The sequence below is a fragment of the Pelodiscus sinensis genome, chromosome 1, assembly GCF_052426305.1.
Source record: "Pelodiscus sinensis isolate ZL-2025 chromosome 1, ASM5242630v1, whole genome shotgun sequence".
NCBI classification, from domain to species: domain Eukaryota; kingdom Metazoa; phylum Chordata; order Testudines; family Trionychidae; genus Pelodiscus; species Pelodiscus sinensis.
The window spans coordinates 230664794-230691059 of NC_143052.1; the positions used below are offsets into that span (position 1 = coordinate 230664794).

At 42.6% G+C, this 26266-nt stretch overlaps 1 protein-coding gene across 4 annotated transcripts in view; it reads left to right on the top strand.

The window, feature by feature from the left end:
* The window catches only part of HERC2 (HECT and RLD domain containing E3 ubiquitin protein ligase 2), a 200367-nt gene that overhangs the window by 41834 nt on the left and 132267 nt on the right, over window positions 1-26266 (top strand). For all 4 annotated transcript variants that reach the window (XM_075916267.2, XM_075916303.2, XM_075916286.2 and 1 more), the window contains exons 8-19: window positions 2134-2244; window positions 3426-3597; window positions 4362-4535; window positions 12911-13099; window positions 14595-14746; window positions 17285-17442; window positions 17541-17654; window positions 18465-18716; window positions 19762-19955; window positions 21029-21229; window positions 21879-22107; window positions 22234-22358. In XM_075916267.2, coding sequence (XP_075772382.2) covers window positions 2134-2244; window positions 3426-3597; window positions 4362-4535; window positions 12911-13099; window positions 14595-14746; window positions 17285-17442; window positions 17541-17654; window positions 18465-18716; window positions 19762-19955; window positions 21029-21229; window positions 21879-22107; window positions 22234-22358 — 2071 coding nt within the window. The remainder of the gene's footprint in view (window positions 1-2133; window positions 2245-3425; window positions 3598-4361; window positions 4536-12910; window positions 13100-14594; window positions 14747-17284; window positions 17443-17540; window positions 17655-18464; window positions 18717-19761; window positions 19956-21028; window positions 21230-21878; window positions 22108-22233; window positions 22359-26266) is intronic.

Sequence of the window (26266 nt, forward strand, 5' to 3'; positions counted from 1 at the left end):
GCCTGGGGCAGAGCAGCTGGGGTGCTGGTGGATTGGTCCAGTAGCGCCGAGGAGCGGCGCTACTGGAGCAACCGGCAGCACCCCAGCTGCTCTACCACAGGCATCTGGAGAAAAGCCTGGACTGCTGAGGGGAGGGGGGGGGGGCATACTAGCTGCGCCTCCCCCCACCCCCTTCCCCAGCAGACCAGGGAGATGCGGCCGGGGGACCGAGACATGCTGTATGCATGCTGTATTACCGCGGTCCTGCCGCCCAGGTCCTCCGTGGCTTTCCTCCGCGTCTCCCTGGTCTGGTCTGCTGGAGACCAGCAGACCAGGGAGACGTGGAGCAAAGCGGAGCAAAGCCGTGGAGCACGCCGGCAGCGGGACAGCCGCGGCGTGTCTGGGCTGTCCGCTGCCCGCGTGCTTCCCGGCTTTGCTCCCCGTCGCCCTGGTCTGGGGAGACGTGGAGCAAAGCCGCAGAGCACGCGGGCAGTGGACAGCCCAGACGTGCTGCGGCTGTCCCGCTGCCGGCGTCCTCAGAGGCTCCAATTGTCTGGCTTTCTGGAGCACTTCCGGGTTCCAGGTGGTGCCGGACTATCAGGAGGGCCAGACAACTGGAGTTTTACTGTGTGCTTCTCCATTTGCAAGTTTTTTGTATTTATTTTGCATCATATAGAAAGTTGATTAAATTGAATGCATGCTGTATTACTCTTTCATATATTCTAGAAACTGGCTTTCTAATTCAGTGATCCTTATGCACTGGTCAGCATTAGTGTTAAAAATGAGAATATGTAGATTCATATTAGCAATATGCAAAAGCTGTGAAAGAAATAGCCTAACGAGAAGTAGTAAAGACTAAGTCAACAAATAAGTCCCACCCTATGCACTGAAGTGGGATGAAGAGCACATTACAACTCTTAACAATCATGTCATCAACAATATAACAAACCCATTTGACTCCATCACATGCAGAGGTGCTTATCAACATATCTGTTGAACTACTCAGACATACAGAAGTGTCTGTTGAAAAAAGCAGATGGGTGATAAAGAACAAATGAAATTTGTAAAACTTGATGTTCCGGTGTCAGCTGTTCTTAGTCACCCTGTAAGACCTATGCTGCGTGTGTTCCTTTTTTATGCTGATTGGAACAATGAGAAACAGACAAAACTGAACAAGGGCATCAGCTGAAATCTCAAACTGAAAGAATCCATGAGCTATGAGCACATAACATCGAACCTACAGTGTATATCTGGGATGCCATGGTTTTCATATAAATGATATCTTGAGACATATTGCACACATGCATCGAATTGGCTGAGTACTTAAGACAAGTCTTCAAAGGATTTGACCAAGCTAATTATTCAATGGAAGTTTTTGACAGATGACAACAGTAACTGTGACCACTACAGAAAAAGTTCTGGACAGGATTTAGGACTTGGATTTGGGAAATATCAGGTGATTGGTGGAGGTCCTGTCTCTCCTTGGAAAAAGTTTGTCTAAATGTAGCTTCCAGTAAGTAGTCAGTTGTAAACTTCTTTGGTGAGTTTATGGTTCAAAGTGCATCATAAGCAGTACTTTTTGCTTTAAGGCTTTTCAAATGGCAAAGGAACAAAGTCCATCACCAGTCTTGTTACATCCAAGACTTGTGTAGTACTTAAGAGGAAGTGGACTTATGGATACTTCTGGATGCTTTGTGCCAGTATGGCTTTTGGGTCTCTTGTTGTCAAAGGAACCAAAGAAATTAGGTCATCCGAGAGAGCTGTTTTTGATCTTTGCTAACAACTAATTTCCAAAAATGGAATACACAGATAACGCGGATTGAAACAGGAACCATTATCAGCTCAGCTGAAAAGCATCATTTCCAAAATAAATAAGGGAGTGGAGGAAAGTTGATATTTATTTTTAAAACAAACCTTTGCACATCTCCAAAGGAGAGTTAATTCTTTACATTTCATCTTCAGCGTGTTTTCCTAGGTATTTTTCTATCCCAAGCTTATAACCTTACTGTAAATTTTGACATAATCTATTACCTTGTAGATACTGGTTTTTTTCCCCCCCTACTGGCTTCTTTGTAAACCTCATGTAATGTGTTAATTTTGCAAATTTTAACTTCTGCAGTTTAAAATTAATTTTTGTTTGTTTGTTTTAAATAGTGATGTACATGGAGCTCCAAGTTCCAAAGGACCAGCAAACATTCCATTGCAAGACCAGCACTTGGCACTTGCTATATTATTAGAGCTGGCAGTGCAGAGGGGCACACTAAGGTGAGAAATGAAGCACTTTTCTGCTTTCAAACAAGAGTACCTGTTAAACACTCTGGGGAATTCTAGAGATTTAGTTTTCATTCATTAAATGTTGAATTTTCAATGCAACACTTATTGGTCCTCTCAATTATTAGAGGTGAAATCCTAGCCCTAATGAAGTCAATTGCAAACTCCTATTGACTTCAGTGAGGCCAGGGTTTAATCATAATTTCCTATCGTGAGGGTAATGATAAAGGATAAAAAACAGGAAGTTAGGGAATATTAAGCACTCATGCTTTGGGGTCTAAAGCAATTTAACTGTGGGATTTAGAAGGAAATGTATTTTTGGGGGTAGTCTACTACATTATTTTCTCATAAGAATTTTCATATTTCTCTGAATCATCAAGATCTGTCTGTTAGTGATGGATCACTGTTCTGAACCAGACTAGCAATTCCTATGTAGCTAATACTTTGCATGAGAGGAGGTTAAGATACATTAAAACTATCCTGAAATACTTTTTTGTGGACATTTGGTCCAGATCTTCATCTGGTATAAGTGCTATTCTGTAGTTACATTGAAACTAATTGAGCTGTGCTGATTTATTCCAGTGAAGAATAAGTTTAGTCTGTTAGACAGATGGCTCAGTTTTCTGAATAACTACTGAATAATCAAAGCTAAAATTTGCACACATACCAAAACTTAAAAAAAATCCCAAAATATAAAAAAACCCTCTGTCCTTCATTTTGACATTTTTGTTGGGGGGGAAGGGGAGTCCCAAACCCCTAAACTAAGCAAATGTTTTAAGCTTTAGTGGGGTAGCTGAGTTAGTCTGTAACTGGAAAAACTTAAACAACAAAGTCTTCCAACACCTTAAAGACTAACAAAACATGTAGAGGGTTTCATGAGCTTTCGTGGGTACAATCCACTTCATCTTTTAAGTGATGAAGCTCTCAGTAGGTTCTGCCCAATACCCTGACTAACACCTAAAAATATTTTCATACAACTGTTTTAAATATATATGTGTGTGTGTGTGTGTGTGTGTGTGTTACATTAAGGAATCCATCTTTAGCATGTTTTTATTTGTCAAAAATCCAGGATTTATGTTCATGAAACATACACGTCTACAATTTGATTTCATGTAGAACGTCAAATAACTTCTGTAGGAATGCTTACAACAGGGATGATAAACTTACTCTTTCAGCCAAATGTTGTCTGCTGTTATGCTGTTGCTTCAACTCTGGGATAATGGAACAAGGGAAACTGATAATGAGCGATCTGCACAAGGAACAAGTGCACCCCTTCTACCTCTACTGCAAAGGTTTCAGAGCATAATCTGTAATAAAGACATGCCTAACGCTGAGGATGAAATTCAGGTATATGTTTGTTTTTTTAATTGGGTATATTCTGTCTAGTATCGAATTATTTGTCATGTTGCTTAGACACTCTTCTAAGGCTTAAAACTCTGCTTTTGTAGTAGTAACTACAAAAGGTCCATTTTCCCTGGCTGCGGGTAGACCAACGCACAAACAGATGAACTTTTTGAAATAGCTGTCCCTTTCTCCATCCCTGCCCCCTGTTGGCCCAATGAAGATATATAGCTGTCCTGTACCACTTGCTGCTCCTCAGTGGTCGTTCTGCAGTCCCCTACTGGCCCCATGCTCTTAGTTTTTGAAATGTACAAGAGCCGCACTGGGGCTCTTGTACATTTCAAAAGCAAAGCATGGGCAGGGAGCACGGGGTCAGCGGGGGACTGCTTGCCCACTTGCCCCATGCTCCCTGCATGCACTTTGCTTTTGAAATGTACGAGAGTCCTGGGGGGGCTCTCATATATTTCAAAAGCAGGGAGTGCGGGGCCAGTAGGGGACTACTTGGTGCTCCTTGCTTTTTGAAATGTAGCAAAAGCTGGCAGGGCTCTTGCCACATTTCAAAGGCGGAGTTGCCCTGATCGACTAAACAAATAGTCGATGCAAATTGAATCAACTATTTGATTAGTTGATTTAATCTAAATTTAACATCCTTACTGAGCATCCACAAAATACTTCATATCTGTGTCTAGAGGAGAAATAAAAAAAAGTCTTGAGCATGTAAAAATTATTCTGAATGTTCCAATTTTAACAGCTTTTCTTAACTTTCTTAGATGCTTTCCTACCCTCTGAGTCCAAATGAGAGTTTTCTGAGGTACCTGACTTTACCACAGGACAACGAGCTAGCAATTGATCTGCGACAAACGGCAGTTGTGATCATGGCCCACTTAGATCGCTTAGCCACTCCATGTATGCCTCCACAGTGTAGCTCTCCTACATCTCATAAGGTAGTCTCATATAATATCAAATCAGCTGATTCTGTTTGTAGATGGACAACTTAATAAACTCTGCAAGGAAGAAAAAAATCAATTATTTTAGTAAATCAGCAGTTTACTTAGCTCCTGGTACTCAAAGAGAATCGGAGCTATTCTCAAAATGTTTTCATATAGTGTCTGAATGAATTTCCATAATGAGTTGTCTGAATATTTAACCTCTCTGCCTTTTTTCCTCATGTTTGGCCATAGTCATACAAGGTATGTGACCAGGGAGGTAAGTTGTTAGTGCCCTGCGCAGATGAAGAATTTTGTATCTGCATCCACATTTGCAGATATAAAGTGGATATCAGTGGATTTGCAGGGCTTTAGTTATAATTTAAGGCTGAAATCCCTTTTGCATATTTTATAGCCAGAACTTTTTTCAGAATTTAAAAGAATCCAAAGTTTCTCCTTCAAGTGGTGTCCCTGTGGGTGCTCCATTCAGGTGTCTGTGTGTCCTCATGCTGGTGATCTGAGATTTTTACCCTACTGGTGCCTTCCCATGCCACGCATGCACAGTTGCTGTCTCATGCTATTGTGTCCGTTAGCTGCATCTTTTTCTACCGATCTCTGCAGAAGACGGAACTCCTCAGCGGTTCGACCTGTTCCTTAAGAGAGATTTTTGAGAGAAATTTCAGTTTTTAACTAGTTTTAGTCAGTCATTTTTTCTTAACTTAACCTGTTGCTGCAAAAAAAAAAAAAAAAAAATTCTCCTTCCCCTTTCTCCCCCCATTTTCTTTTCTCTCACCCCCAGTTGTTTTAAAATGCCTGCCTCCCCCGAATTCAAGAAATATGATTCCTTCAGGGAGATGGGCATGCTTCCTGCATAAAATGTCTAGGGAAAGGCCATGTTGTGTGGAAATGCAACACTGCCAGAGCATGACGTTGAGAGGGGCAGGGTGATAAGGCTTAAGAACGTACTCAGGGAGAAGTCCCTCTAGCTGTTGGACCGGTCCCTAAGAAACCGGCACTGTTGGAACCCTTGATTCAGAGGAAGAGAGCCCATTCATCTTTGCCCCAGGGCTCCTGCAAGTCCAGGGCATCACAACATGGTTGCTGCCTGTGGTGCTAACAACCCGCACTTCCCATTTGCCGGTTCCATCTACTTGCGGCTCCACTGAAAAGCGCAAGATGGCACCATCTAAGAGAACAGAGCTGAAATGAAAAACGAGCTCCTCCGCATCAACTGGTATGTGCTCCCACCCAGCACTGAGGATAGTCGGATGTGCCACCTCCCCCAGCACCGGTGGAGGCGATGGCACTGACACAGGCCATTCCTTAGCAGTGGACTCTATCACCTAAACAATCTTTGGCACTGGAGACTGACAAGCAAGACACATAAGAGGTCTGAGTCTCTACACAGGTGCCTGAGACTCTGCTACCAGAACACACAGACAAGTCGCCACCACATTCTTCGATATTTAGGGAGGACAGTCCACATGGGCACTGAACAGAGGGCATTTCCTTTTTGTACATGCTGTCCTCCCATTGCACTGACCTCGTGTGATGTAGTGGGGGTACTTGCTGGGCTGTGGTGACCTCTGCTGTCTGGAGCAAGACCCAGCAGGGAAAACCTCATTATGCAAAGGTGACTAAAAACCTGTCTGACCTGCGGCCCCCCCCATGGGGAGAAACAAAGGGAGGTGGAATGCTGCCCTGGCGGTGGGCAGGGCTGGAAGAGGGGAAGTTAGTTCCTGGCTGGAAGGCAGGGAAGAAGGAGCTGGGGAGGGGGGCTGGGACTCCCCTATCTCAAGGAGGGCACTGAGGCCTCTTAGCCCCAGTTCCTGTAACCAGATTACATCTGTGCTGCGCTGTGCTGGAGGAACAATAAACAACCTCCATTCTACTGGCTGGTGAAGTCTGTTCATGCCATTTCGGGGTGCAGGAGATGGGAAAATCCCGACGCGTCGTCACACCTTGGCACCGAACATGGGAGCAGGTTCTCATCCCAGCATTCCTCTCCTACTTGCTTAGTACCATCTTGGTGTTCAACCAATCAAAAGACCGGACAACAATGACCTCTGTGGCCCTGGTCCTACCTTCCACAGTGGCCTCCATAGGCTCAATGCCACTCTCAGCCACCATTGACAGGGCACAGCTCCTTCCACTCCAGCTCAACCACCAACTCAACCACCAGTCACCTTCTGCGGTGAAACAGACCCGATGGAGGAGGAGAATAACCTACCTCAGTCTGATACAGAGGAGCTGCCTCCGTCATCCCAGTCTTTGTTGTCCCCTGGTGAGGCAGTCTTTTCCTCCTCCTCTCTACCAGTGGATGACCTGAAACGATTCCAGGAATGTTTAAGAGGGTTGGGAACTCGCAAGACATCACGTTGCAGGAAGTGCAAGAGAAACAGCACAAGCTGCTACAAATACTGCAACCAGCATCTTCCTAAAAAATTGCTATGCCTGTTGATAAGGCCATAATGGAGCCCTCTGAGACTATCTGGCGCAAAGCTGCTGCCATTACCCCTACAAACAGAAGAGCAGATAGGAAGTATTTCATGCCTGCTAAGGGCATGGACTTCCTTTTTTTTCATCCCAAGTCCAATTCATTGGGTTAAGGATGCAGTCCATCATTGGTCAAGACAGCCGTAATTTAGATCCACTCACCAAGATAAGGAGCACAATAGGTTAGACCTTGTCTTCGGACGGAAAGTCTATTCCTCTGCAGTTCCGAATGTCTAACTGCGCAGCTCTTCTCACGAACTAGGATCACATAAACTCCTGCAGCCTTGACTTGTTTATGAATGACCTTCAAGAGCAAAGATGACCACAGCTATAATCCATTATTCAAGAGGGCTAGTTGTATCACTCGAACTTCCCTAAAAGCCACAGTGGGTGTGGCAGACACAGGTGGCAGACACAGATGCCAGGGGAACAGCCACAGCTGTAGTGATGTCATACCTCCTGGCTACAATCTTTGGGAATATTAAGGGAGCTGCAAACCAGAGTAGAGGATCTTCCATTCAATAGAACTCACCTGTTTTCAGTCAAAACAGATGAGGTTCTCCACTCAACGAAGGATTCCGGCACAACCCTTCAGACGTTGTGGTGTATATTCCACCTAAGAAAAAAGAGACATTACGCACCATATCAGAGGCCACGAGACACTTCCTTCCAGAGACAGCAAGAAACCTTTTGATCAAAAGTCCAAATACAAGAAGGGGTCAGCATACTCAGACCACAATGCTGCAATCATCAGCATCAAAACCACAGTTTTGAAGGTTGAGGATCTGAGCGACCTCCCTCTGGAACCAACACAATCTAACTCTGTTTTTGGTCACCACCTATGTCCTTTTTTTATCATCAGTGGGCCCTTATTACTACGTACCAATGGGTCCTCAAGATTGTTGAATGGAGCTATATTATTCCCTTCCTGTCTATGCCCCCAATCCTTTCCCCTTCCCTGTGTCTCTGTAAGGACCCTTCTCAAGTACCTGTTACAAGCAGAGGTACAAAACTTTCTCAGCTTAGGTACCATAGAACCAGTTAGAACATAAGAACATAAGAATGGCTGTACTGGGTCAGACCAAAGGTCCATCTAGCCCAGTATTCTGTCTACCGACAGTGGCAAACACTGGGTGCCCCAGAGAGGGTGGACCGAAGACCATGATCAAGCGATTTGTCTCCTGCCATCCCTCTCCAGCCTCTGACAAACAGAGGCCAAGGACACCATTTTATCCCCTGGCTAAATAACCATTTATGGACCTAACCTCCATGAAATTATCTAGCTTCTCTTTAAACTCTATTATAGTCCTAGCCTTCACAGCCTCCTCTGGCAAGGAGTTCCACAGGTTGACTGCATGCTGTGTGAAGAACTTTCTTTTATTAGTTTTAAACCTGCTCCCCATTAATTTCATTTGGTGTCCTCTAGTTCTTCTATTTAGGGAACTAATAAATAACTTTTCTTTATCGGCCCTCTCCACACCACTCATGATTTTATAGACCTCTATCATAGCTCCCCTCAGTCTCCTCTTTTCTAAACTGAAAAGTCCCAGTCTCTTTAACCTCTCCTCATATGGGACCCGTTCCAAACCCCTAATCATTTTAGTTGCCCTTTTCTGAACCCTTCCCAAGGCCAAAATATCTTTTTGGAGGTGAGGAGACCACATCTGTACACAGTATTCAAGATGTGGGCGTACGATAGTTTTATACAGGGGCAGTAATATATTCTGGGTCTTATTTTCTATCCCTTTCCTAGTTCTTCTGCAATTTCATGGGAAAAGGTTCTATTCAAACTATTTCCTTACACAAAAGACAGGAGCCTGGAGGCCCATCTTCAATCTCAGAAAACTATACTAATTAATGAGTAATCAGAAGTTCAAGATGGTGACATTGAGGACTATCGTACCAGCATTGGATGAGGGGACTGGTTCTCAGCTTGGGACCTTCAAGATGTCTATTTCCACATATCCATCCACCCTTTCCTCAGAAGGTTCCTCAGATTCACGGTAGGGGGAAGATCACTACCAGTACTATGTACTACTCTTGGGCCTTTTAACTGCACCCCTCCATGTTCTCCAAGACACCAGCACTTGTCAACGCCTTTTTGAGATGTCAAGGGGTCATCCTATTCCCGTATTTAGATGATTGTCTAATCAAAGGTACTTCTTGTCAACAGACTTTAACTATAACAAATATCATTCAGTGTATCTTCTCCTGCCTTGGCCTCCTAATAAATCTCCAAAAATTCATCCTAGAACTCACTCAAGCAATAGAATTCATTGGGGCATTGCTAGATTCCACCAGAGCCAAGGTTATCCTCCCCGTCCACTGATTCAATATGCTACATGACCTCAACACAATGTTATGTGCACCATTCATGACCATGCATGCCTTCAAATTCTGGGGCACATGGCAGCCACAAAGGTGGTACAATTGGCAAGACTCCACATGTGGTGTTTACAGGGATGGCTGGCCACAGTGTAATCCTGAACTGACGCAACATAAGCAAGCGAGTAACACTTCCCTCATTAGTACTCCCCTCTCCTCTTTTGGTAAATATGTCCTCTTAATCTTCCAACAGTTGGAGTATCCTTCCAACAGTGCAACCAATCATGCATGATCACCTCCAACGCATCCCTCACAGGGACTTGTGGGTTGCCCACTGCAGTCATTGTACAGTCCAGGGCAGAGAGTCACACCACGAGATGCACCTGCACATCAATGTATTGAAACAGAGTGGTCCACAACACTTTCTTCCACTTCCTCCTGATAATCTGCTGCAAAACAACACACACTACATGTTTCTATCAGTTGACAGGGGAGTACCCGATTGCAACAAGCTGCATAATGCGAACAGGCATGTACTTGCCGGGCCATCCGATCATCATGGCAGATACTCTGAGCAGACAGTTTTCAGAACATGAGTGGGAGCTCAATCCCGTGATCGTTCATCACATATTTTGCCAGTGGGGATTCCAGACAGTAGATTTGTTTGCCATCAGAACCAGTTGCAAGTGACCATATTACTGCTCCAGAGCAGGCCAAGGGAGGAAGTCACTGAGAGATGGTTTTTCTCCCACTCTGGACAGCACTGCTTCTCTACGCCTTTCCACCAATTCCCTTAGTCTGCAAGATAATCCACAAAATATGCTCAGATCAAGCAACAGTAATTCTGATTGCCCCATCCTGGCTCAGACAACCATGGTTCCCTTACCTACAATACCTCTCTATGACCTGATACCTCTTTCAATCACTCCCAGCCTTCTGTCCCAACACCAAGGACAAATTTACCACTTAGTCCATGGGTGCTCAGATTCACCGCATGGTTCCTCCCATGAAGAATTTACCTGTTTTGAGAGGGTAGAACAGGTCCTGTTGAATAGCTGCTGCCCATCCATGTGATACACTTACCAAAATAAATGGTGATGACTCCAGGAGTCCTGTCAACATCAATTATAACCTATTACCACCTCTATACCTACAATCCTCCAATACTTCATGGACCTTAATGAGGCTGGATTGTCCATCAGCTCCATAAAAGTTCACTTAGCAGCCAGCGCAGTCTTTCATTACTTAGTGGATGGCTTTTCCATTTTTGCTTGCCCTACTTCTTTCTGGCCTACGCAAGATGCACCCTGACCAATGACCACCAGTATCCCCTTTTCTGTAATACTCTGAGAAGGCCTCCTTTTGAGCCTTTAGTGACTTGCTTCTTGCACTGTGTGGTTATGAAGGTGGCTTTTTTAGTTGCAATTACGTTATCCAAGTGGGTAGGAGAGATTGTAGCCCTGATGGCAAACCCGCCATCTTCTCAAAGGATAGGATTATCCTATGTCCACACTCAAAATTCCTATCGAAGGTAGTGTCCCCTTTCCATATTAACAAACCTATTTACTTACCCACATTTTACCCAAAGCCTTATAACTTCATCAGGGACATGATCCTGCACACCATGGACGTATGCCGAGCTGTTGCATTCTATCTGGACAGAACAAGACAATTCCAAACATGCACAAGACTTTTTATATCTACTTCTGGACCCTCTAAGGAATCAGCTGTGTCAGCACAATGACTATCTAGGTGGATATCATCTTCTGTCCACATCTGTTACAAGCTTCACAAGTGTCCTCTCCACAGAGGATCACAGCTCATTCAGCCTGGGCAATGGCAACATCTATTTCCTTTCTTCACAGTGTGCCTCATTTTGACATCTGCAGGGCCCAATTCCAACTACCTCCGGGGGTCTCACTGTCCTTGCTACCTCTTAGATGCAACTCTGAAGCTCACCACTGCATAACGTGGATACTGCTCTATAGTCACCTGAGTGGAGTACCTACAGAGACACCACTTGAAGGAGAAGTTACTCACCTTGTGCAGTAACAATGGTTCTTCGAGGTGTGCGTGCGTGCGCTCTCCACTCTCTCCCTTCCTCCCCTCTACTTTGGAGTCTGTCAATGAATTCCTTAATAGAAAAGGAATGGAGGGACTCACCGCTGCACGTGCAGCTAATGGACACAATAGCATGATATGGTGATTGTGCATGTGTGGCGTGGGAAGGCACTGCTAGGATAAAGATCTCTGATCACCAGTGTGAGGATGCACCAACACCTGAGTGCAGCACCCCCTGGGAAACACATCTCAAAGATTGTTACTGCACAAGGTGAGTGACTTCTTATATAAGCATTTCAGGGGTAATATCTGATTGGCCCCCTTTAGTGATTGTATACATAAATAAATAGACTGTTCCAAAGAGTTTAATACTTTCAGTGGAATGAGGAATATCTTCTCATCGCAACTTGGTTTGGTGATGTGATGGGAGCCCCCAGGGGTTAAAGCCGACTACCCAGTGAAAACTACTGGATGATGGTGAAACACATGATTTTTTTATTAAAAAGAATGGTTCTTTTATCAAAAATCAAGTGACTTTTAAATGAATTTTAAAACAAGCAAGAGTTTAATACTTTCAGTGGAATGAGGAATATCTTCTTACACTTGTTTTCCAAGCTACTTTTTGAGCGTTGGGATCTTCAGTTTCCTTTTTTCTTATCCCCTTCTCCCAGTACTGCCTGTTTATCGGAATGTGACTTATTCTGGAGCCCACTGTGATTGCTCTTTGGATCGTTCAAAGATTTCTGTAGAATGACATGCAAATCATTCTCTGAAACCTATGGCTGATGCTGCTCCATAAATGTACTATTCCCTGTGCCATCAGCTAAATGAGCAAGACCACGTTTCTTGTATGTTACGTAGGAGTGCTCTGATATACCAATTTTAAGAAACCCCAAAATATCAATTTTTAATGTCCCAATTTGAAAGCTCTTCTGGCCGTACTTGCTATAAATGTTTATGGTCTTTTCTATAAGCAGTGTTGTTTTAGCTGTGTCAGTTCAAGGATATTAGAGAGACAAGTGGGATGAGGTGTTTTTTATTGGATCAGTTTCTGTTGGGGTGAGAAGCTTTCAAGCTACACTCAGCTGTTCTTAGTCTGGGAAAGGTACTTGGAGTGTCACAGCTAATACAACATCAGAAGTCTGGCATAAGCAGTTGTCTCTTAGTCCAAGTGCTAACTGCTTATGTTAAATTATTTATTCAACATTGTACTCCAAGTACCTCTCTCAGACCTGAAGAATAGCTCAGTGTAGCTTGAAAGCTTGACTCCCACCGAAAGAAGTTGGTCCAATGAAAGATACTGTCTCGCCTACTGATGGTATCTTTTAATGAGACTATTTTTATTGTTGTATTAATAGAAAAGGCTAAAGTTTTACATATACATCTGCCATTCATATTGATTGATTTGAAAAATTTTGAAGCAACATATTTGAAAAAATATCCTGGTGTTTGTGTGTTGTTTAAGTTATGTATTGAACAGTACATTCTTACTTAGCTTTGTTGCCTTACAGGGAGCTTTGCAAGAAGTCATAGGTTGGGGTTTAATAGGATGGAAATATTATGCTAATGTGAGTGGTCCAATTCAGTGTGAAGGACTTGCAAATTTGGGAGTTATGCAAATTGCCTGTGCAGAGAAACGCTTTTTAATCTTATCTAGAAATGGACGAGTTTACACACAAGCATACAACAGTGACACACTGGTAGGTGATTTTTACATCCATACTAAGAGTATTGTTTTCTCTTAAATATGCTGCTATGAGATGGTTCTTTGTAATAAATCAGGTGTTGATTGGAGATATTGTGATGCTGCTAATTTTAAATAACTAGTCTTTGAACCATAAGTGGCAATGGTTTATCAGATTTCTTTGCCATTTTAAGAATACAGATTGGACCACCCTGGTCTGGCACTCCTGGGACCTGAACTGTCCCAGTCTCTCCTGCTGGCTGCTCCTCTTCCAGGCTCCTCTCTTTGGGACTTCCTGCCTTGCCGCTAGCCCCCCTAACACGGGCCCGGCACATCTTCCCATCCTGTTGCCCACCCACTGCACCAAAGTCTCCTGGGGTTCTAGGCAGGGATTGCTTGGCTTCTTCCAGCCCTACTGCCACAGGGTGTTTTTTAAGGTTCCCGGCTTGTGCCACCTGGCATTGCTGGCCCTGCTGCTGTTGGGAGTTCCCCAGCCAGGGCGCCCAGCTGCCCTGCCCCGCTGCTAGGGCTGGCCCCGCTTCAGCTGGGAGGAGTGTGTGGGGGGGGGGGGGGGAGGGGCAGGCGTGGTTCCCAGGGGCTGCTTGGTCAATCCTGCCCCACTGCCACCAAGGGTTTGCCGGGATTTCTGGCTGGGGCTACCTGCCCACAGGCAGCCCCGTTGCAGCCCAGGGCTCCTCAGTTATGGCTGGACTCCATGGTCACCTGGCTCTGCTAATGCTGGGAATTGTTTGGCCTGGGTAGGGGCTTCCCAAATGCTGCCTATCCCCACTGACACTGGGGGTTCCTCAGCCAGGGTGGGGGCTCCCCAGATGCCACTTGCCCCAGCTGAGGCTGCCCAACCAAGACTCCCCAGCCCAGCCCCTGTGTTGCTCCCGCCTTTTCCAGGGCTCTTGGTTCCAGCAACAGCCGTGGCCCTGTTGGATCATGGCTGTTGCCAGACCAGAGAGCCCTGGATTTGGGAGCTTCAGCCTGTGTTTTCAATGTTATAAATCTTTGTTATGATGCTCACTACAGCTGAGCCTTAATGAATGATGCCCCTTTTCTTTTCCATGGGTATTGCTTTGCTGTTTCTTCCCTTATTATGTAGCAGTTGTTTAGCATGAAGAACATTTAAGGTAATGGATATTTTGTGACCACCAGTACCTATGAATTAATTCAGTTCTTTAAACAAAAGTATACTGGAACAGAAAAGTATGGAGCTAAGATTATCTGAAATGGTCAAACAAAAGCCAGTTCGATATGTACCACATGCATTACAAGGATTGGACAAAAATGAGAGCTCCAGAATATCCTCTGCCTTTCATCAAACCCAAATAGTGGATTTTAACTTATGGCCTTGTTCTTTGGTTTCATTAACTTAATGCTGGAGGGTATAGTTTTGAAGTAAGGTCTTATTGGGAAAACCTAATTATCAAGTTGTCTGAGTATTTTTAACACTCTTTTTGAGCAACATAACTTTTCTTTGTACGTTGTCTCAAATGAATTTACAGGGACCACAGCTGGTGCAGAGTCTTGCTTCTAGAAATATTGTGAAGATTGCGGCGCATTCAGATGGTCACCACTATCTTGCCTTGGCAGCAACTGGAGAGGTTTTCTCTTGGGGTTGTGGAGATGGTGGAAGACTAGGCCATGGGGACACAGTGTATGTATAGTAAAATACCATTGACTCACTAAAAGCATAGAATGTATTTATGCATAGTGTACTTTAATATTAGGAACTAAATATTAAGATGGGATGAAATATACAGACATTTAATAAGTGTTACTGAAACACAACCACTTACAGTGAAATGACAATGGGCAAAAGATAAGTGTGCTATGGTTGTTCAAGTCTTGTAGTACATATGTATTATTTAAAGTTGAATAAGAAATTAAGAAAAAAGGATGGTTTATAGTCATTCCATTAGATTTTGTCTTACCTATGTTAATGATCAGATCAGCAAATAAACTGCAATTGTTAATGAAACGGAAAGGATTGCCTTTCCTCTTTTTAAAAACAACCAAACAAAACTAAGACTTTTTTTACTGATTTCTTTTTTTTAAGAGAACAAGGGACACGTGTTAAAGAAATATTATGAATGTGATTTATCCAGCACATATTCATATACAATTTTACCTGTAGCCTGCTTAGCTTAGATCCTCTCACAATGCAACAGAATTTTCTAGGAGGTCCTTTAAGGATTATTTGTCTCAATTGAAAACTGATTCTTGGCCATAGAAAATGATGAAAAATGTATCTACCCTATTAACCAGTGTTAACATGAGGATACTCAGGAAATTCAGCCCCTTTTATGAACTCTGACTCAGAGTAATCCAAAATGTTTTTTACAACAGTCCGACTTCAGAAGGAGTGTGTGTGTGTGTGTGTGTGTGTGTGTGTGTGTGTGTGTATACATAAAAATAACACACATTATCAACTGTAAAATTACGTTCCTCCTGAATATTTTATTTCCTTTTTAATGAAAAAATCCTGAGTTCTTTATGTACTTGCACATGTCAATTCCATTGTATGTTCGTGAGCACCTTGTGCACAGTGGTTACAGAACTTTTCCTTTTTTCATTGGATTGGCTCAAGCACCCTCTGTGTGCTAGTGTAAGGAGCAGAGCTGCCCCAGTTCTCCTCAGTTCTGCCAGTAATGGTTGTCGGAGTGATCTCAGACTTTTTGACATAGAAGTTGTCTTCACACCTTTGTGTGTATGTATCCTGTTAGGAATTGGTTGTTAGTTTTATTGATAAATGTAAACTTACATCTTTTTGGATCAGTTTTTGATCTTTTGGTATTGAAATTTGATACTGCGTTGCTGTGCTCATTAGGTTTTAAGGCCTGCTGGACTTGACCTGAGCAGTAACCCACACCTGGTTTGCTTGAAATGGTTGGTGAAATTCTACATAAATGGCAAATAATTGCATTTATAAGGGATTTAAACTCCACTCAGAGGATCAAGTGGCGAGGTCAATTGTTCACTTCTGGAGGCAGAATGCGGCTCTGTATTGGACTCCATCTTACAGAGAGTGCCCCAAGTACATTGGCTTTGGTACTGAGTGCACTAGATGCATCTGCAACTCCTTGGTCCCTTTATTTGTATCAAAGAAGAGACTTAGACCCTCCTAAGGCTTGGTACCACAGTTGGGTTTGTTGGTGCCAAATCCAAGTAGAGGTAGAGACTGACATTTAAGGGAGAGTCTCTCTAGCCAGAAACCCTGTATTTGAGGAAAAAGTGATCACTACCTCCAGAGCTTGGACCATGTCTGTTGAGGTTGTCTTCTGGTGGATTGACCTGGTCAGGACCTTCTCTGATCACCTCAAGTGGTCTTCCCAGACACTGCCAGATCCACCTTTCAGCTCTCAAATATAGCAGAAAATGCCACCAATTTTATTCCTGGGAGGGTCTCAGCAGAGGCTCATAGATGCTTTTCTGTTATGTTAGAATGATCCTCAGCTTATCTGTTTATCTTGACAGTTACATGCAACTCCCCTCCCCTGTGCTTGAGTCTCTGTTTCCCTCAGAGCTGCGGTATGGGGTGCTGGCCCAGCAGGCAGCTCCACAGGAGCTGATGCTCACCTGCCCCATCCCCCATTGCTGCCTCTGATACAAAGGCATCAGGGGAGGAGTAGGTGGCTCCTGCCACATTCCCAAGTGTAAATGTAACCGCTGAAAGGTTACACATTTACCTTAATGAATGCATTTTAACATCACTAGGCTGAATTACTGTTTTCCATGCAGTATCCTACAGGGGTGTACTTAAATACTTCAGTGTTTGAATTGTATATCCCAGAGGTGATAAGTATTTCACCACCACAGTGAGAAATTCTTGCAGGATAAGGAAGTACTGTACTCTTGTCTTGGGGTTGAGAGTAGCAGAAAAGGAGTTGTATAGATAGAGGAACTGTATTGATTTAACTATTATTTTAACCCTAAATATCAGACTTTTGAATGTCACAGGTAGTGGTAGTGTAAGCTTTCCTCACAGGGCTTCGCATAATTGTGTTTATTATTTATCATACTCAGCCTTAATTTACTTCACAGGTTCATTTTTATCTTGCTTCCTCTGGCAGTTAGTAAGGTGTAGTTGTGATAGTGATGATCAGTTTTTCTAGTAGACAGGTTACTGCAGCTCATTTCACAGAATTACTGTATCAGGCTTCCTGTTTGAGACTCTTGTTTTCTCTCTAAATAGACCCCTAGAAGAACCAAAGATGATATCTGCTTTATCTGGAAAACAGGCCGGGAAACATGTTGTTCATATTGCATGCGGAAGCACATATAGTGCAGCCATCACTGCTGAGGGAGAGTTGTATACATGGGGACGAGGAAACTATGGCAGATTGGGACATGGTATGTTCTTCTAATTTCTTAAAGCATGACACTATGAAAATTTAAATGTGTATGTCTTTTGGATATTTTTGACAAAGTGATTGTTTTTTGTTTTGAAGGTTCCAGTGAAGATCAAACCATCCCAATGCTGGTCACTGGGCTGAAAGGACTGAAAGTTATTGATGTGGCCTGTGGAAGTGGAGATGCTCAGACTCTTGCAGTGACTGAAAATGGTTAGTGGCTAAACTTGCCATCTTTAGTGTCATTAGAAAGACATTTGTGGTGATCTTAGTCTCTAGAGTCTAAATGATTATTTATATTTTAATACATGTTTGAGAATTGAAAGTATTAGTAAAGGAAAAAGTTGAGCACTAAATGTATATAATTTGCTACTCTTTCCAGTTGCATTGTTACTCAGACTTTTTCTGACACCACTTCAATTCATCATCTGTTCTGCCATATATTCCTCCTTTTCACACAAGTATCTTTTATCCACCTAGACTTCCAGTACTGTTTTTGTTGTTGTTGTTGAGATTTTTAACTTTTTTGAAGTGGTCAGAGTACAGCCGTAATGCACCTCTCTTGGAAAGTCATAGTTGTATGCCATGCACTAGAGCATTGTTGGTTTCTGCCCCCCTCCCACTGTACTTCCATCCAGCTGCCCATTTCTCACAACTATGCATTTTATTGTAGCTTCTTCCTCCTTCCCTGTGCTGGTGCCCAGGCAGTGAGAACACTGAAAGCATAGAGGAGTCTCTCCCTGCTTTTAGTTCCTGTGCTTGGGGCCATAGCAGTTTGCATTAGCCAAGAAGAGGCAATGTAAGGAAAGTCTTGGTCCAGCCCCTGAAACTCTGGGCATCCTTAGCATAGGCAGAATCCTTGGAAAATTTAGATGCCAAATTTTAAGTCTATACTGAGCATGTGAATTTTTTTGGAGACTCATAACTTGGCCATACTTCAATGAATTTCAAAAGTTCTAATGATGTACTAACTTTTTGTCAGTGTATGTAACTTAAAGATCAATGCAAACTCTTCTTTTCTAGGTCAGGTATGGTCTTGGGGTGATGGAGATTATGGGAAGCTAGGAAGAGGTGGCAGTGATGGTTGCAAGACTCCTAAGTTGATAGAAAAGCTTCAAGACTTGGATGTGGTGAAAGTACGCTGTGGGAGTCAGTTTTCTGTTGCTTTAACAAAAGATGGACAGGTCTACTCCTGGGGGAAAGGTGACAATCAGAGGCTTGGGCATGGCACAGAAGAGCATGTTCGATATCCCAAGCTACTGGAAGGCTTGCAAGGTAAGTAACACAGAATTGGTAATCACAATTCTTTCTCGGCCTAGAAAATGTCAAAAGTACTTAGTTTCTGGTGGTGGAAAAAAAAATCTTTTCTATCATACATTGTATCCCAACTTAGAGAATTTCACCACTGCATTGCTATCAAATTGTAACTTGCTTGTATTAAACAGTAAATATACTTGCCATCCTCTGTGCTTTTTATTTGAGATTGTACTTTTGTTATTCCAACAGACGTATTATGCTACTCTATTAAAACTTTGTAATACTTGGAAATTGTTTCTATACTCTTGATACTTTTGTTTTTTTTTAATTCTTACTGCTTTTCTCACTCAACCTGACTGAAGAGTTCTTTCGAGTAAAACATAATTAGGCATTTCAATCCTGTAAATATGCCTATGCATAACTTTCATACATGAATAGAACTGTTGAGAACCATGGGACTACTTTTGAGATTAAAGTTAAGCACGTTCATATGTGTTCTGAGTAGCTCAGAAAGGAGCCAAAAGATGTTGCTTACATTTAAAAACAAACAAACTTGAAATACTGTTAGGGCAGGTGAAATAATATAGCATTATGAAGTGGGTTTTATAAATCCTTGTAACTGACATATTTATCCATTGCATTTATACTGTGATGAGGTCACTTAATTGAAAAGAAGGATTCTCAGTTGCGTGATAGCAGTAATGGACTTGCATGTGACACTGTCCAGTCACTTTTCCATTTAATAGTGGAAACAAACTCTTTTAAATAAACAATTCAGCTAAATGGATGCAAAATAAAACATAATTTTTGCAGCCTTATCCATTTTGGCTCTTCTGATAGCTTAAATCTGTTTAAACCTTTCTGACTTTTTTTGGGTAGTCTCAATCTGTTAAATTGGAAGGTAAAGCTACAGTTTGACACATTAATTTTGCTCATTTTTAAATGTGGTTGTAGTAGTTGTTTGCAAAATCACAAGCTATTCGACTAATGGTGTTTTTGTTAAAAACACACATCGTTTTTACAGTAAACATATTTAATATTTATTTTCACTTTTTCCTATCAGGGAAGAAAGTGGTGGATGTGGCGGCTGGATCCACCCATTGCTTGGCACTTACTGAGGATAGTGAAGTGCACAGCTGGGGGAGCAATGATCAGTGCCAGCATTTTGATACTTTGAGGATCACCAAACCAGAGCCTACTGCTCTCCCAGGCTTAGACAGAAAGCACATTGTTGGAATTGCTTGTGGCCCTGCCCAGGTAAGCTTTGAATCTGTTACTGTTTGTTTTCAACCTTCTTCGTGGTTTAGAGGAGTAACAGTAATTTAATTCCTACTTCTTCCTATGATCTAAAGTAGTGATTCACAAACTTTTCCATTCCCCTCCACTCCCTCCTCCTCCCCCTGCTTACCATTCACAAGGAGCCTGGGGCCACCCTGGCTCCACCCTCCTCCCACTGCTGCTGGGAAGGGTCGGGCTGCAGCACACTCTCATCACGCCCCGTCCCGTCACACCCCACACCCTGACCTAGGGGTGTATGAAGGGGGCTGAGGAGGGACAAGGGAGGAGGGGGCACAGCTCCCGCCACCCTCAAGTATCAGAGAGGGGGAGGGTTTGCTGCTCTCCCCCTCCCCCCGCCACGAGAGGAGAGGCCGCATGGCTCCCAGGGCCTCATGGCTTCCGCTCCCCCCTCCCCCTCCCCCACTCGGGGAAGCCTGTGCAACTCCTGGGACAGCATGGCTTGTGGCTTCTGCCCCTTCTGAGCAACGGGGGGCGGGCGGGTGAGGGTGCACAGCTCCTGGGGCCGCCTCCACAAGAGGAGCACGGGAGACTGAGGCTGGGACAACAAGCTGCTCCCGCTTCACACTTACTTGGAGGGTCATGCAGGGGAGGGGTGCATTCGCACACACACCCCTTCCCCTCCTCCCCATGTATGAGCATGAAGGGGCTGCAGCTGGTCAGCGAAGAAGCCTGCTGGTGGCGCTGATAGTGTGGTGAGAGGCCGTTTCAGGGTGGGGGGGGCCTGTTGGGGGCATGACGATGCAGAGTGATGTATGAGGAAATTTTATTTATTCATTTTATATATATATATATATATATATTAATTAAAAAACAAAGAATGAAATTTTTTTTTTGATGGATATCTTTAGCTGTTGCAAGGGGAGGAATCACGTAAATGAATTGAATTGCACTGCATTCAACCTGCACTTCATCAAAAATCTGAAAATTGTAATATAGCTCTTGAGCCTCATTCCTTAAATAAGGCACTGGTATCTCATAATAGGCATATCATTGATTAGAGAAAGTAACTTACTCTTCCTTTTCATACATAGAGTTTTGCCTGGTCATCTTGTTCTGAATGGTCTATTGGTTTACGTGTACCATTTGTGGTGGATGTTTGTCCGATGACATTTGAACAGCTAGATCTACTATTGAGACAAGTGACTGAAGGAATGGATGGCACCTCTGACTGGCCACCACCACAGGAGAAGGAATGCATGGCTGTTGCAACCTTAAATCTTTTAAGACTTCAGGTATGGAAACTTTCTTACATGTCTGAGTTCTCAGATAACAGTAAACTGGCTGAAAGAAAATAGTGGCTTTTAGTGTTAAAATGTTTTTGGTTCACTTGAAATTAATTAGAACATTACAATGAGCTGTTTGCATCTTGGTTCCAAAAAGCGGAGAGCTAAGGCTGGTTTTTCTGTCTTAACCATGAATTTTCCTGCTCTTTGTTTAATGTTTTCTGAACAGTTCTTGCACTGTGAAACTAAAATGTAAACTGACTAATCGTAGACATATGAATATGCCACGTGCTGAAAAATCTTAGGTTCTGTATTTTAATTTGTCTTTTTAAAAATGAATTTCCTATTTGGGGCAGATCTGGTACTTCTGGGTTGCTAAAATTGTCATTATGTCCATGATAATATAGAATAATGTGTAGAGGGATATCTGGATAATTCATAAGTTGAGGTAATTATTGCTTACTAGTTATCCTGGTGTACTGGCTAAGATTAATACATATTAATAGTGTATAACTGTATTTTTACTTTAGCTTTGCAGTTTATTTCTAAATATTTTCTTGTATTTATACTAGTATTTGTGTTCAGTGTCTGCTAGATTGACTTCGTTCACCTTCATGTATTGTCACCTCTAAACAAAAATGATTTTTTTTTCTTTCAGCTACATGCTGCTATCAGTCACCAGGTTGATCCAGAGTACCTTGGCTTGGGTTTAGGCAGCATCTTATTGAATAGCCTGAAACAGTCAGTGGTAACTTTAGCAAGTAATGCTGGAGTTCTTAATACTGTACAATCAGCTGCTCAAGCAGTGCTGCAGAGTGGGTGGTCTGTGTTGCTGCCAACAGCAGAGGAACGAGCTAGGGCTCTTTCAGCTCTTCTACCCAGTGCAGGTATGGTTTAATAATGGAAAACTATTTGTCTGAATATTTGGTCCACAATGCTTGTTCTGTTCTCAGTTCCAAGAATTGAAATGAGCATTTGAATTTATAGCTCATTAAATGTTCTGTTTTTGTTAGTTTCAGGCAATGAAATGAATGTAAGTCCAGGACGTCGATTTATGATTGACCTCTTAGTGGGCAGTTTGATGGCTGATGGAGGTTTAGAGTCTGCATTAAATGCTGCTATCACTGCAGAAATTCAGGTACACTTCAACAATAGTTCTTCTATTTGCATAGTAAATGGATGTATATAATACAATTGTTTACAGGACTTGGTGGAAATTCTTTGCAAATAAACGGGTTTACATCACACAGAGCAGTTTCCTTGCTCAGAATTCCAAGCCTTTCTTGAGGTTCCTTCCCAGCCAGCATTGTGCAAAAAGCGCACTTAGCTTTCTTTCAGGCTCACATTACAAGTGTTTCTCTGGCTGTCCTTGACTTTCTGCTGCTATCTTAGTACTTTGTCTGATTGTGTGGTGTTTGACCACATCTGCTCAGATGCAAAAACCTTCCACAGCAAAACCCAGACTCCCTCCGTATTTGTGTTTCCCTCTAAAGCTCCTCTATCTGCGTGGCTCAGTTCCTGGTTGGCCTTGTATTTGGTCTGTATTTCATATTGTTTACCTGACTCTTAAAAGAGCTTAACCACTTTTTTTTTTTAATTTTATCTTGACTGAAGACTGGCTGTTACTATCATCTTCAGTGAGTCTTCATCCAACCCCCAGTATCGCAATAATCTGAAATGCAAACCATAAAAAGTTTACATGTAAATTTGATAAGCATTTAAATGAATAGTGACTACATTTACTATTTTAAAGCGAGGCACAATATATAAAACTACTTGTCATATATGCAGCACCTACTGCTGTGACTTCAGCAAAAGAATGCACAAACATGAAAGCCACATTCCAGATTTAAAATGGTCTTTGATCTCCTCTGAAGGAATCTTGCAGAGCAGCTCCCTTTTAGAGAGGCATCTCAGTCCAAAAACTCCCTAAATAGTAAGCAGGAATCTCTGAAACTTGAACTTCTGTACACTTGATGTTCGTTACAAAATATGAAATGTACTACCAAAATGTGAAAGCCACTGTTTCTGGTAACATTGTTCAGTTGGAATTTCAGTCTGACTTCCATACCCAACTTCCATACCCAACTGTCTAGTATAGTAATAAAAACACATTCATTTAATTCTTAAACCATATACTCGAGGATAGTATTACAGGAGATACATACACTATAAATATTAGGTTTCATTGCACTTTTAAAATGCAGCTCATGAGTCCAGCTTCATTTGAGTTCTTCAGCAATTCTTGCTCTTCTCAAGACTCCATTTTGAAGAGTTAGATGTCTAGTGATATCCTTGGGATGAGTGAAGTCCTTGGATATTGAAAGATTAGGCTGTCTGAATGAAGCCCACAACAATGGAGACCATATTATATGCTGAGAGAGACTTGAAGGTGCTTAGTCCATGAGCTCAGAGCTGAGGATACATCTTGCTTAAACTGCAAGCTACATGGCATGGCATCCATATATATTGGAAGCATGGAGGTGGTCAAATGCATAAACTGTCAAGGAAAGCCCTGTTGTAGAGACCCTTCTTTTTTCCTGAGAAGGAAGAAAAACCTGAGACCTACCAAATATGCATGTACCATGAGAGAAAGTTGCATGCTGCTTCTTTTGTGAAGGAACTATAACTTGTTAGGCCAGATCTGTGCTAAAGGGGAAGGTCAAATTAAGATAGCAACTCCAGCTACTGTAATTACATAGAAGGAGTCGATGTACCTTAATTCGAGTTTCCAGGTGGTCTACACAGTGGGAGGCTGATGGGAGCAAGTGCTCCCATCAGTTTCTTACTCCTTGTGAGGACCAGGAATACTGGTGCAGATAGGGCTGCCCTCTTGAGTTCTATTTAGAGGGTCTTTAGACATGGCATTAGAGAGTATCTTCTAACTGTTTTGGAACTAGAAGTAGGTAGATTCCAAGATTTGCCTACAAATAATGCAGCAATCTCTTAGTCCCATGGTATTAACATGTAATTTGTTTTTCCCTTATTCTGGTGCCATTCAAAAGCCTTAAGAAAAATAAATAAGATTGAGTCAAGCTGATGTAATTACAATGCTCAGGGGTGTAATGCTCCATTCTCCTGAGCACAATACCTATGCCGGCCTAGCCTCCCATGTAGCATCAGCTAGGTTGATGAATGAATGCTGCAGTTGACCAAGCTACTGTTGCTTGGGGAAGGTGGAGTTCCTATGGGAAATTCTCCCCCACCCCCCATCCACATTGCTGTAGGAAACATCTGCCATATGGCACTATAGTGACATAGCTATGTTGCTTTAGTGCACGTAGAGTAAACATGGCGATAGTCTTACATTGAGCCATTGAAGGACTGCTTTATATCAGTGGTTCTCAACCCAGGGCAGGGGGTCTGCAAGCTAGTTTTAGGAGGTCCTCCAAGGAACAGTATTAGATTCTCGGGGGACATGGTAGAAAGCCGAAGCTTTGCCATGTGGGGTGAAGGCCAGAACCTTCAGCCCTGCCATCTTGGATTGAAGCCAAAGCCTGAGCAACTTTGCTTTGTGAGGACCCCTCTGGCATGTGTTCCTAGGAAGTTGACTTGCTTGCTGCTCCTTAATGTCAGTCATTGCTTTTATATGCAGAAAAACAGTTGGGGCATTGGTGAGCTGTGGAGTTTTTATAGCGTGTAGGGAGGAGCTTCAGGAAGAAACAGGTTGAGAACCTGTGCTTTATATGTCCCTTAAGAGTCTTGAGGCTTCAATCCCTTTTTTTTCCCAATATTCCTACAGTAGAAGGAATGTACTGACCTTTCCTGCACCATGTTTTTCGTAGTCTGTTTTCCTGCCTATGAGAGAAGCTTTTACAATTAATTGGGAATTTTAAAAAGGCATAAAGATGCTTCTGTCCTGCAGGAAGAGAACCACTGTAGCATACTATAGTTTGGACAGTGTTGATTTAGTAGTCTTCAGAATTTTTTTCATTTAATCTGACCTTCCCACTATTTTGTTTTTTGTACAGATATACTTTAATAAAACCTTGAGGGTTCAAGCATCAACCGTTTTTTATTAGAAGAGTAAGGCTCTTTCCCCTTAGTCTCCCATTCCCCATGAGACTTAATGTGCCTTTGATTTCCTCCTAGATCTTTTATCTCATGATGGAGCTCAGCCTGTGCTTCATGACCTGTTACCCTGCCTTAAAATTCTCCTCCCCTCTCGTTTATCATGTAGATTATAAATGTTGTTTGCCTTGATCAGAAGGTTGGGAAAGACATACTGCTCCCTTGGATCTCCTTACATTCTCTTTCATTAGGATAAAATGGTCTTGCTCACGGGCCTTATTTTTCTTTTCAAGTTTGCTATCTTCTCAGCATAACTAGGATACTCTTTGATTTCTGTTCTGGATTCAGGGCAAAAAGAGGATATAGCATAGTATTAGTGTTCACCAGGCACATTTCAATCTATTCTTCTAGGTTACAGAAATCTAGACACCTGTTTCTTCTGAAACAAAGAACTAAGGCTTGCAAGTCCTTCTGTTCATGTAGGCCAGATGCTATTTGGCTTATGTAGAGTTGATGCTTACAAAAGAACAGTAATATGCTGCCCATTTATGTACAGCCTCTGAATTCCCCATATTCTATCGTACTTGCCAGTTCCTTAGGGTTTCAGCTTCAAGTTCTGACATTTGCCTTCTTGGACTAAGCCCAAGGTTTAGTATTTTTATCCATCTGTATTAACATGAGAATTTCACTTTTAAAGGTGAACTGTTTTCTTAAGTGAAAGTTTTCAATTTTCATTGGGAGGAATCTTGGCAACAACTGGTAGAAGTATGTGGAGCCTAACTTCATGCCAAAATGCAAACTTCTCATTGGCTGCTCTCATGAGTGAAACCATGAGTGGCTAAGGCAGCCAACAGTGTGTAGGGCAAGCATTACACATTAGCCTGCATTGGTGGAATGGTTTAGACAGTAAGAAATTCTACTTTAAATTTCTTTGTAAAAATGTGTTATGTCTGCATAAGGTGGAGTATGAAATAAACTTGTTGGGTATACTTAGGCTATGTCTATACTGTGCGCTTCTTGTGGTGGTGTATAGAG